Genomic DNA, 13,260 nt, shown 5'->3' with positions numbered 1-13,260 from the left:
TGTAATTATTTTTAATTTAGAGAAATTGACCAATTATTAAACTTAAAAGTAAGAATATTAAATAATTATCTGTTTTATAACGACAGTTTTTTATCAATGTTTAAATGTTTAAGCGAATTGTAATATATCACAACTTAAAAATGCTCATATCTTAGTTTAAAATTAAAATATCAAACAAAAATCGGGGAAAAAAAGACAGATAATATTTTTACCTGTAAGTTTGATAATTGGTAAAGTCATTTAATTACTAAAATTAGCAATAAACAATTGAAACTACTGAACATAAATTTGCTACATATATTGTACGTTTCTAAGATGGTGACAATACATTTGCAGATATCTTATTATCCTTTTTAATTTTTATGATTTAAATTTTAAATTGTTAAGTTTGAATTTGGTTCGAATTTAAATAAAAAATTGCAAGTCCAATTCTGGTTTGATTTTTCCTAATTAGAGTTTGAAACATCACTATAATCTTAGGCCTAAATAGATACTGGTTTAAAAATGATGATGAAGGTAACTAATCTAATCATTATAAACACTCATCAGTCAGCGTTCTTTACTATTTATAAACACAATATATTATGTTATTATTTATTATTATATACTAAGTACTTTTTTTTTTCATTAAAATATATTTACTATTTATTTTACATTAACATTATAAATAACATAAATAATAAGACTAAGCACAATGATATGAATTATATAAAGAGGAAACAATTCAGTAACAAAATTTGACACTCAATACTCAAAAAAAAAAAAAAATATTGATTGGCGTTGAATAAACATATTAAAAATATTATCACATAGGATGGGTTGAATGGGTACTATAAAAATCTTAAAATATATACCTATTAAGGCGGTATTTTAAAAATATGATACTTAATATTAGGTAAGATCTAGGCACAATGCATTCTCCCACCTCTATCAAGACTTTTGACTAATTTACATATTATAATTTGATTGTATTTTGTTCTGCACATATATAAAATTTCACTTCAACATAATATAAGAATTTTGATTTTTATTACTCATAATATACATTCATTTACACTATTAATTAAATTGGGTGATAATATTTTTATATTTCTTATATATACCTACATTTAAATAGGTAGATAGTAATTTTAAATTCGGAAAATAATAGCCACAACGGTTTTATCAACGGCCTATGAGTATAGCGAATATAAATGGGATACCCGTATATGCAATGAGTCACAGATATGACAGAGTTGTATACCTACCTACCTCACCAGATATCTATTCTAAAAATACCTAACTTTTTTGCACATTGATTTCGTTGTTTGATGGGGTAAAGAGGAATAAAATTTAATAGTTTATTATGTTAATAACTATAAATATAATGCATATAAAGAATAATTTATTTTTGAACAATTAAAAAATTATGTAGGTACAATATATATGAATGGACTATTTATTAGTTGGTATAAGAAAAATATTAAATGAAGAAAGTGAACATAAGTATGGAATGTTTAGCGGCCCCAGGCCCAAAACTGTCTTAATCCAGGCATTGGGACATTTGATAAAATATCCACGAAAATGACAACGTCCAAGTATAAAGGCACTTGCAGATATTAACGAACTATATGTTATTCAGATGTACACGGGGATGTGACACTTAAATAGATAGGTAAATAATATTTTGACTTACCCGATCATATTGATGAGTGAACGGCGCAAAGTGATGATGCGGCGCCCTGGTCGGTGGAGCAGCCGTGCTCGAAGATCTCTGGTACAGATACGGATAATACGCCTGATACATAACCTCTGTGCAGCTCATAGTCCGCACCCGACGCGAGCCCAACACATTTATTTATAATATCGCGAATGGATTAAAAACGGTTTCAACAAGCACGCACAATGACCACTAATACGGTAATACGATAATAAACTTACGAATCAAAAATGAAAAGGAAAAAATTCGAGAACGTTGTATGAATTATATAGGTGTATTAATACGTAGCACAATAAAATTATTCACATACGTCTGCGGGCGCAATTATAGTTCGACGGCGGCAACGGCAATGTGAAATTATACGGTAAACCCGTAATAATCGCTCACGTCAAGTTATCGAAAAGAAAACAGAACAAATAATATTAACGGTGATCGTTTAAAACGATTTCGTAAAACACAAAAAATGTAATAATATAAAATCACAACGACAACACGACATACGATATACGCGGTGCGCAAGTGCGTATGTCTGTACGTGAACACGGGGACTGCGGAATCAGACTACGTTGCGGAGCGTTTCGGTCGCTTCATGCGAAGCCCGCGTACCATTGCCGCCACCGTCGGAAAGGTTTGGTTAACCGGCGCCCCCGGACACGCCTACCACGCCGACCAATCGCTGTCGACGGTCCGTCGGTAGGTTCGTCGGCTGTCGGTGCATCCTGTCGGCAGGATCCGTAGGGGTACGGCAAGGTCGCCGCGCAACCCTCCACCATGTATCCGTGCCACGACGCTACAACGATTGCTGATTAAACATTTTATTATTACATTAAAAATTTAAATATTAAAACATTGAAACCCACCGCGGTATAACGTACTGGAATACATGATTAACATCATTGGATTTCAATCCCCTTCAATAACTAAGTTTCTTGCCGATGATCTGTTTATTCGACACATAAGGAAGTGAGTAATAAAATATTAATAATATATAATATTATTTATAGGTGAGCGTTATGTACAAATTAAATAGACTTAGTAGTTATAGTTCTACGATTAGTTTTACGATTTATAGCGGAAACGTTGCATATTTAAGATTATATAGTGGTTGGTTGTCTATAATAATTTCCATTTTCAGGAACATGATATATTATTATATGATATTGTGTTAATTTGGTTTTATAGCTACGATCATTATTTGTATATTATATAGGTATAGTAATACACCTATTAATTATATTATATATATATAGCATCAGGGATTTTTAACTGAAATTTGAATAACTAGAACCCAAACACACACAAGAACAAAAAACCTTAATATATCTAAACACTCGAAATATACTCGATATACAATACGAATAATTTATTTTAACTTCAAATATTGCTGAGAACATCAAATGCCCTTGAGCTTTATTTAGACAACATACATTATTTTATCATAGGTACATAATGTACTCATATATAAATTTTAAAATAATTATAATTAGGCATACATATTAAACATATTTACATAAACATTTTCAGAAAAATATCCGCTAAATATTGTATAGAAGAAAAGGAGGGTTGTCATTTGAAAAACAAAAGTTTGTATATCACCACAGCCCACAAGACACTAGCTCCTTACGGATGCCACACTCGGATATGTTGTCCCCGTTTTACATACATACAACATAGCGTTCAAAGTTATTTGTGTTCAGTAGAACCCTCTCTGTATGTGTTGTTAGCTTTATTGTTAGAGTAAATTAACGTATTATCAAAGTTAAAGATTAGGATATTATAATATATTAGTATCTAATGTAGTGTTGAATTTTTTCATTATCTCAATTTCTAAGTTAGGTATGAGAATTTTCAATTTATATTATTTTAAATATTTATTCCTTGCTTAAAAATTGAAATATTAAAAAAAAATCCAACCCTTCATCACTGATAATGTCTAAACCTTTAACTTTGATAGTATAGCTATAAATTCATTCTAATATAAAAACTAACAACTCATAATGGGTTCTATTGAACGCAATTTTGCTACATTTTTATTGTATAATAGGTATATAATGTGTGTTCGACAGAGACAACGCAGGTGTGGCGTCTTCTTAAGTATATTGTATATAGTATATCTACAAAAACTCAATATTATTAAAATATAATCTTAAAATATATTAAAAAATTTTATACTTCAAAAATGTCAAGTAGAAATACACTATTTTAAAGCTGTCCAATAAGACAATAAAAACTTTATACATTATACTTTGCAGCAGTAGATATCAGCTGTACCTTCACCCAATCATACAAAATAAAGATGTAAAACTGTACTCATATTCTATGTAGATAATGAAAAAAATAGAACGTCACCAAATAACAAACGGGAGTTGGAACTATGTATAACGATCAACAAAATGCGCAGATTTAAATGTGGCATTCATGTAGATACATGTGTACATTCTAAGTGTAAATTTATCAAGTGTCCATACTCAGATTTTAGATAAAATATTTTATTTGAGCGGAAGCATTTTTAAAAATTTGATAACTTACAATCCACATTTTTTTAATAATTATTAAACAAATATAAAAAAATCCAAAGCTTAGAATTCAAAAAAAAATTGCTAGGTTTAAGGATAAATTATATTCTGAAGTATTTTCGAATTTTTCTATGAACGTTTTCTGATTTTAGTATAATTATATCTTTTACTCGGTAAATATTCATTCGTGCAAATCCTGTTTTCTCGTAATAAAATACGAGTGGATAGCGTACTACCCTTCATAAATTTTTTTAATATTTTCTTGATTTTTTACATGGCCTAGTCAGTATATTTTGACTTGATAAGATATCAGTAAGTATTACAGCCTGTAAGTATTACCTATACGGCTATACATTTATGCTTTGACCAGATTTTTAGATTTACCTATAATCTATATTGAAACTTTGAGCGCTGAAACAAAAATATGCAAGCACAAAATGCACAACATTTATTAGCATGCACCAAAAAGTTTCCTATTTTTACAAATTGAATACTAATGCATGTATCTATATTATATTATGAGTAGCCGTGTACTGTGTAGGTATTTGTTAACAGTTTTCTGCCAATAAAAATCCAAATTTTAACATCAAGGATAGTTCATAAATAATTGATATTTATTAAATGATAGTTAATAAATGATAATTATTTATATAATAATTTATCAAATAGGTACCTACCTACAGGCTATACTCAGACTAAAGTAGTAGTTTATTATGTTTTACTGAATTTCTGTATTATAAAAGCCATGTAATAATTTTTATCCTCTATCGAGTATTTAACGCGATCTAGTGGTATACTTTTCTTGTGTAATAACTTCAATCAACTATTTTTTTTTATATAATAGTTGATAAACTGTATACAATTCTAAATTCTGCCTTAAAAAATTGATTTAATATTTTCTAATTTATTCTGATTTTTAACCTGCTTCGATAAACATTGTTAAAACAATTACCCTAGGTTTTTATTATTATAATTATTATTATGATATAAATATAACAGTTCAAATTACTATTCACAATTAAAGCATCACATACTTCTATATTAGTTAATAGTTTTGTTGAGTTAGTTGTATAAAAATGTTTTAGTATTTAACTTGAGAGAACATTTTTTTTTCACTGCATTAAAAATTTAATTATTATTGAAATTCAAACTTAAATATTTTTAAAAAGTCACAGCAGGGTGCTTGGGAGTTGACAGATTTGGTATGGCCTTTCTTTAATAATTTATCATATTAATAAAAGTATCTATGTTAATGTTTTTATCTTTAGAACAAAGAATTTGGTTTATCAACTCAATTTTCCCTTAGCTCTGGATCATGTACTCATATCTGTATGACTGTATCCATTTGCATCAGTTATAAACCAACTATATGAATTTAATTTAGCCTTTAATTAAATGATAATGTTTATCTTAATGTCAATGTGCCATTCCTTAAATTTATTATTATTGCTGTAAGTGTTTAATACAATAAATGTATCCTAATGTTCTTTAATGGTTCCAAGAACAATGGCTGTGTCAAAATATACACTTGGAGTTTTTAATGTGTTTCAATTTTCTTCCAAACATATTTAAAAATTAATAATATACCTATTATACCTACCAGGCTATCTACTAGTAAATCTATACTAAATAGTACTTTATTATAAAAAATATACCCTTTATGAGTAATAATTACTATTATTTCTTTAAAACTATATAGATATATTAAGATTTTTCACTAGAGTTGTCATTAATTTTATCAAGTACATCTAGGACAAACAGCTAAAATTGTAAATTAAATTGACTAAAAACTATTACCTATTGAATCATATTAAGTTTATATTAAAAAAACAACTAATTATTTTATACACTTAAATCATTCAAAAAATTTATATCGAAAATGTTCCATAGATTATAAAATTTAAATTATAATGTTTTTTTTTTTTTAATTTTGTTAAAGATAATGTAAAAAGAAATTGGTATTATTTATTTGCTTGTACTTAGTAAATAGTAGGTATAGATTCTTTCTATATTTATTTATCATACTTTTTAAGTTTAGTAGATCATTTAATTGATGAAGTAAAGACTATAGATGGATGAGTTTTTACATATTCGTAAAATTCGAAACGAACATTTTTGTAGTTCTTATACATTAAATTCATTAAAATATTTTCCACACCCACAGTATCAAGCTGAAGATGATTTCATTTGTCAGTCCATTGTATTTTTATTAAAGAAAACACACTTAAAAAAAAAAAAAAAACACTAATAATAATAGTCTAATTCTAATAGCTATTAGTGAGTAGCCCGGTCGACTATCGATCAAATATAAAAATAAAACATGAAAACTGTACAATGACAGCGCAGCGCATAATATAAGCTTGTTTGTTTCCCTCTAATTTTCCCAATATTGCCAATAGGCAATAAAGATTATTGTTATTTTATATTTATCTACTACTATAGACTACTATAGATTTAGTATCATTATACTTTCAGACAGACTCTCGATTTGTTAATTACAATTATTATTCGAAAATAAATAATTTTAATTTTTACTAAAAACCTAGACATTAAGTGACCCAAAACTAATTTTCGGGACACCAGTATACCAAAATTACCAAATAAAAAACCGGTGACAATTAAAACTTTTTGAGACGTATAGTTAAGCAATGTGAAAACAGTTCGGCCCTCATGTAGTGATTTTCAATGAAAAAAAAAAAAAAAGACGTATGGCAACCATATTTTTAACCTAATTAGTAGTTTATTATAAAGAAATCTGAAATAGAGAAATGAATAGAAATTACAAATCTTAGTAGATATTAAATTCTTACTACCTACTTTATTTCATTAAATCATCAGTAATTTTTTTCTGGTAACATTTTTAAATACTTACTCTTGGAACTTTCAGCTGTAAAACATGGCAATAAATAACTAAATTAATGAAGCAATAAAAAATACAAGTTTATTATACTGTGTTGTAATTTATAGATTTAAATATAGGTTGAATATATTATAAATTATGTATTCTGGTAAAAACATAGTTCACAGAAAAAATGCAATACATTTTATTGTAAAACCAGTAACCACTAACTCCCTAGCTCCGCTCAGAATCTAATAAAATAATGATTATTAAATAATAATTAATTATCAATACGGATAACAGATCAAAATTTTTAGCTTGAAACACGTTTTACAATTTTAATTCATCGCGGGTTTTACATTTTTAAACCAAAGATAATATAAGTATTATAATATATACATAAAAAGTATCATATTATAATTAATATATTAATTCTAAAGCAAGATAAATTGTAAAAATTAAATTATAATAATTAAAAAATATAAATTTAAATTGATTGGCAATTACAAAACTTTTATGCATATTGCATAATAGTATAAACCAGGAGTGACCAACATGGCAACATGGATAGGTGCACGGGTCACATATATAAATACAATGATACCAAGAGCCAAAATGTTTATACACATTTTAATCATCATTTTATATAATTTAAAAATAATAATTTTTTATTAGCTAATACCTAAAAAATTAAAATTTATAACAATATCCAGTTAATTTTGTTTTTATAAATAAGATGACGCAAGCCGCATCTAACAATGATGAGAGCATTGAGAGCCACATTTAGCTCGCGAGCCGCAAGTTGGCCACCTATGGTATAGACCAGGGGTCTTCAAACTTTTTTTATCCGAGGGCCACATAAAATAAAAAAATCTCTTAGCGGGCCAAAATGTATGAATACATTTAATTTTCATATATAATTTATAAATTACAGCTAATACAGCTGATAATAATTGCTCATGCGCGCGATAACGACTATGAAAACTAGGTATATATATTTTTAGAATATTTTCCGTTATTTGGCGGGCCGGTGAAAACTTATTCGGGGGCCGCATCCGGCCCGCGGGCCGTAGTTTGGAGACCCCTGGTATAGACCACAGAAAAGAGATTATAGACCATAGAACTACACCAGTTACCAGTGCAGTGCACATCTCATACATACAACATACCATAGTAAATGTTTAGAATCTCTTTGAAATTTAACAGCCGATTGTACACTATCATTATTTGTTATCTTTATATTCATAAATTATTATAGAGTGCAGTTAAAGAGACTAAACGATAGAGGTCATTTTCTAATTTTCGTAAGCTATTACTGTTTACCTCATTATTTTGGATTTCTTCTTTTATAAAATCTCCCGTTCGACTGTAAGTAGTATTATTTTAGATCGTAACAATAAATCGATAAAAATAAATATTGTGTTTTCATTTTAGAAATAATGGCTTTATTTTTGCGATCCACAAAATTAGCCGCTAGGCTCACACAAGGACCAACTAAATGCTTTTCAAGGAATTACGCTGATCAAATGAACTTCACATTTGCTGCCGCCAATCAAGTATGTATAATAGTAATCTAGTAAAAGAAAGACTTTAAATATCTAATGAATATTGAAATGTGTATTTGTTTGTTGTTTATCGTGATTGTTTGATAAGGGTTCATATATTTTTACAATTAATAAGTACCTAAAAGTTTTATTCAATTTTTTTAGATTTTCTATAATAACAAAAATATCAAACAAGTTGATGTACCATCTTTTAGTGGTTCATTCGGTATCTTACCTAATCATGTTCCCACATTGGCAGTTCTCCGCCCTGGTGTTGTAACGGTATACGAAGATGAAGGAACATCTAAAAAAATATTTGTTTCTAGTGGAACGGTACTATACTTTTGTTTAATGTCTAACCTTATACTTATGTAATAAGTAAATTTTGTTATTTTTAGATAACTGTAAATGAAGATTCTAGTGTTCAAGTTTTGGCTGAAGAAGCTCACCCAGTTGAAGATCTTGATGGATCAGCTGCGCGTCAAGTATTACAAGAAGCTCAAAGTCAAATGGCAACTGCATCTGGTGATGTTGCCAAAGCAGAAGCTGCCATTGCCGTTGAAGTAGCTGAAGCACTTGTTTTAGCAGCAGGAAACTAATACTGAATGTAAACTATGTATTATATTAGTGTGGAAATTTATTTAAAAATTTTCTCATATACAATTAGGTTTAAAAATTAAATTGAATTTCTACATATTCCGTTTCATTTGTTGATTTTGAAGTTGAAAATTTTAAATTATAATTATTCTCGATCAATATCCAATAAAAAATTCCATAATTATTGTGAGTTTTAGTTTTTACTGTTTTTAATTTTAGCTAACAATATTTTAATTTAATGATATTCCATTAAGTATTATCAAACATACAATATTCTGCTTACTTACAATATGTTGAAAATATTGTTTTTATATTTTAATTAAATGGTAAAAATCTTTGATTTACTTTGCAAATATAATTTTTAATCTATAGTAGGTGTTTAAAATATTAAAATATGTGTAGTAACACTAAATTACTGATGCTACGCTTATAAAGGTTTAATAGTAGTCCTAATCATTTAAGTCAACTATTGAAATAAATAATTTTTATTTCAATAGGTATTGTAAATAGTATCACAGTATTAAGTTTTTTTTCTAAATTTATTTATTTAAAATTTACAATCTATATAATAAATGGTACAATAAGTAAATAAGTAATAATAAATGAGTCGATGACTCATTATAAAAAACTCCTGGACATAGGTTTTAATTTTAGAGAGAAATAAAACTATACACGTTAAATATGATGCATATTGAGAAAATCTCTAGACCATTTGCGTTTGACTGGGTTATCTGAAAGAGTATTGGAATGAAGTTGAATGATGAGGATTTTTGAATGGTGTTCCATATCAGAATGTAGGTGAAAGTAATATGTGGTAGCTGTTTGCCTTATGGTGGAGATTTGAAGATCATTATGCAGTGCAATATTTGTGATGTACCAAGGGGCTTAATCAATCTTGCGGAAGTATAGTATCTCTGTAATAAGTTCAGTTTACCCAGTTTTGTAGATATATAGAATAAAATAGAGTACAACTTACAAATATATCTTTTGATTTTCCAAATGGCAAATATGGATAATGATCATTTTATTTTGCCTACTTACAAATGCTATTGTTAATCATTAAAAATCTTAGTTATTATTAAATTGTAATTTATAATTATGACTTAGGTGAATAAACATTTTAATAATAGGTGTATCTGATATGACATGACCAAAATTATTGAATTTTACGCTACATAACATTGTTGTTACTTAACATGTCAACGCTTACTAAGTTTATCTATGAAAAATTATAATCTTACCTACTAAATAAATTACTAATTTGAGTTATTTTGTTTAACAAAGTAAATTTAATATGATGTATCATTAATTCCCATTTTTAATGTAATTAATGAAATTTGTAATTAATTATGATAACAAAATTTGTATTTACAATAGTTACTAAACATTTTTATGCCATAATGTGTAGTTTAATATTCCAATTTAAGGAAATCTATTATACTATACTCGCATTAAGTTAAACTATTGTAAAAACTGAATGACATAGGTAGTTTATAAAATATTGAAAATTGATATAATACATACAATGTGTTAACTATGCACATTGCACAGATTCATCATTTGTAAACATTAAAAAAATAATAATTTTATTCAGTCACACATTTACACCACAGAAATTTGTGTATCATAGAAACAATGTAAGTTTAGAACTCTATATGTACCTTCCTAAGGCCAATTCATATTTTTTTTTAAATTTGATATATAGTCGAGTTTTCTTCATTAGACCTCTCAGTTTAATCCCCATTTATAACTGAATGTGTATAAACAGTTTTTTATTGCTTTCCTTAAATCACCTTTCATTGACATACATTGCTTCTCAAATAAGTGGCTTAATTAGGAGTACCTAGTGGTAAGTAACTACTAACTAATAAATACATTAAAATATTAACTTCAAATGGAATGTAGATCTATCGGTTGTACAACTGTAGAGTCTGTAGACTAGACAGAATTGAATACAATTATTAATATCTCCACTAGAGCGCTCTGTCAACACTTGAAAGGACAAATTTCAATCACTGTAAGAAACAATATTGTATACAAATATGAAGTATGAACATTAAAACAATTAAAACTATAAAAATAAATTATTGAGTACCTAGTTACAAAATATAATTATTTATTATTATTTGTTAATAAATAATTAAAAAACAGGAATGGTTTATTTACAAATCAATTATTTTTTTATAAAAGTTAATCTGTCTATGGGTGTGGGCACACCCATATAAGCCACACGGCTTATATTATAAATTATATTTATTCAAAAACTACAGAATCGAATTTGACAAAAATTTTAAAGATTCCAGAAAGGTTTTTAAGATATAAGTTAACTACCTAATTCAATAACCATTATCCAAGTCTGATAAGTGACGCTAAAAATATTTTTTTATATAATATACTAGCACCGGTGAAACTCGCTGTAAGTGAATACCCTAGGTCGGTGAAACTCGCTGTAAGTGAATACCCTAGGTCGGTGAAACTTGCTATATGTGAATACCCTAGGTCGGTAAAACTCGCTGTATGTGAGTACCCTAGGTCGGTAAAACTCGCTGTATGTGAGTACCCTAGGTCGGTAAAACTCGCTGTATGTGAGTACCCTAGGTAGCTGAATATCGTTTGAAGTGAATTTCCTAGGTCGGAGACAGGACTTAAGAATACAGCAGTTAGAAAAGTCTAGTAGGCAAAACCAGTGATAACGACGAATGAGATGTTGGTACCTCTGATTTGGTGGCTCTACACTTTGGCGGTGTCGTTTTAAACGCGTAAATAATAAGTCTAATTTGAGCATCTAGTGGTCGGTCATTTCATTAAATTCACAGGAGTAATACACCTTGTCCCGTAGCTTGCCCTGTGCTTTTGTGCATGGAAAATAAATAAATACATTCCGAAAAATTAATTAAGTGTCTAGTTATCAGTCATCGTCCAGTGAATATCGATTCCTGACAGGGCAATCCGCCTGTGGCGGATTGTCATACCTCCTGACGTCGAAGGCGTTGTGCTGTTTAGTACGCAAAAAAGTTTAAGTCGAATCGAGCGCTCGATTTCTCAAGCGATCACCACTGAAAATCCAGTTAAACGCGTTTGAACCTCCCAGGTAGGCGATCCGACTGCGTCGAATCGCGGACGATGTGAGCACAAAGTAGAAATTTTAAACGTATTAATGAAAATACATATCAAACGTTAGCGAGTTGTGGTAAATAGTAAGTCGAAGATCAAGAAACTATATATATTTAATCATTTTTTTGATAACAGAAATTACAATTAATTAACACAAAATTTAAAAATTTAAAAAAAAATCAGAATACTTAGTCAGTTATCGTACAGAACGGATTTCGCGGGAACGTGTTTCGAACCTGCCTACCTAACGTCGGAGAACCTCGTCCCGTAGCTCGTTACGAAAACGGCAATCGAGTGTCTAGGTATCAGTCATCGCCCGTACGGTGAAAGTCGATACCTGCTGAAAGGGCAATCCGATTTCGACGGAATGGATGAATTTCCCGTGGCTCGCCCGATGCTTTTGAGTATGGAAAATAAATAAATACACTCCGAAAGGGTTATTAAGTGTCCAGTTATCAGTCATCGCCCATCGAATATCGATACCTGACAGGGCAATCTGGCTGCGGCGGATTGTCATACCTCCTGACGTCGAAACCGTTGTGCTGTTTAGTACGCAAAAAAGTTTAAGTCGAATCGAGCGCTCGATTTTTCAAGCGATCACCACTGAAAATCCAATTAAACGCGTTTGAACCTCCCAGGTAGGCGATCCGACTGCGTCGGATCGCGGACGACGTGGGCGTAAAGGAGAGATGTTAAACGCATTATAGAAAACGCATGTCAAACGTTAGCTAGTTGAAAATCAAAAAAACTATATATAATTAATATTTTTTTTCATATTTTATAGATGGTTAGATATCGAAAAGAAATAATATGCGCTTTCTGTGATGACAAAATATTTAAAAATCAAAAGAAAAAAAATTTTTAAAATATATTTAATAAGTATTCAAATGTTGATTAGGTTAATAGCTATTAATACTTCGATTACGATATAAAAAAATAAAACATACATAG

At 28.9% G+C, this 13,260-nt stretch overlaps 2 protein-coding genes across 3 annotated transcripts in view; one reads left to right on the top strand and one right to left on the bottom strand.

The window, feature by feature from the left end:
- The window catches only part of LOC112602510 (protein vestigial), a 34,494-nt gene extending 32,220 nt beyond the window's left edge, over nucleotides 1-2,274 (bottom strand). For both annotated transcript variants that reach the window (XM_025350601.1, XM_025350600.1), the window contains exon 1: nucleotides 1,676-2,274. In XM_025350601.1, the coding sequence (XP_025206386.1) occupies nucleotides 1,676-1,804 (129 nt within the window). In that variant the 5' untranslated portion in view covers nucleotides 1,805-2,274. The remainder of the gene's footprint in view (nucleotides 1-1,675) is intronic.
- Nucleotides 2,275-8,310: 6,036 nt separating this feature from the next.
- Nucleotides 8,311-9,379, top strand: LOC112602618 (ATP synthase subunit delta, mitochondrial). The gene is made up of 4 exons (XM_025350792.1): nucleotides 8,311-8,422; nucleotides 8,489-8,610; nucleotides 8,764-8,931; nucleotides 8,997-9,379. Exons 2-4 carry the CDS (start codon nucleotides 8,494-8,496, stop codon nucleotides 9,195-9,197), a joined length of 486 nt encoding a protein of 161 aa, XP_025206577.1. The 5' UTR covers nucleotides 8,311-8,422; nucleotides 8,489-8,493; the 3' UTR covers nucleotides 9,198-9,379.
- Nucleotides 9,380-13,260: the final 3,881 nt, after the last annotated feature.

Source organism: Melanaphis sacchari, unplaced genomic scaffold (assembly GCF_002803265.2).
Source record: "Melanaphis sacchari strain LSU unplaced genomic scaffold, SCAv2.0 Contig8_pilon_pilon, whole genome shotgun sequence".
Lineage (NCBI taxonomy): Eukaryota > Metazoa > Arthropoda > Insecta > Hemiptera > Aphididae > Melanaphis > Melanaphis sacchari.
The sequence above is the reverse complement of the archived record's forward strand: the minus strand, read 5'-3'. Positions and strand labels throughout refer to the sequence as shown.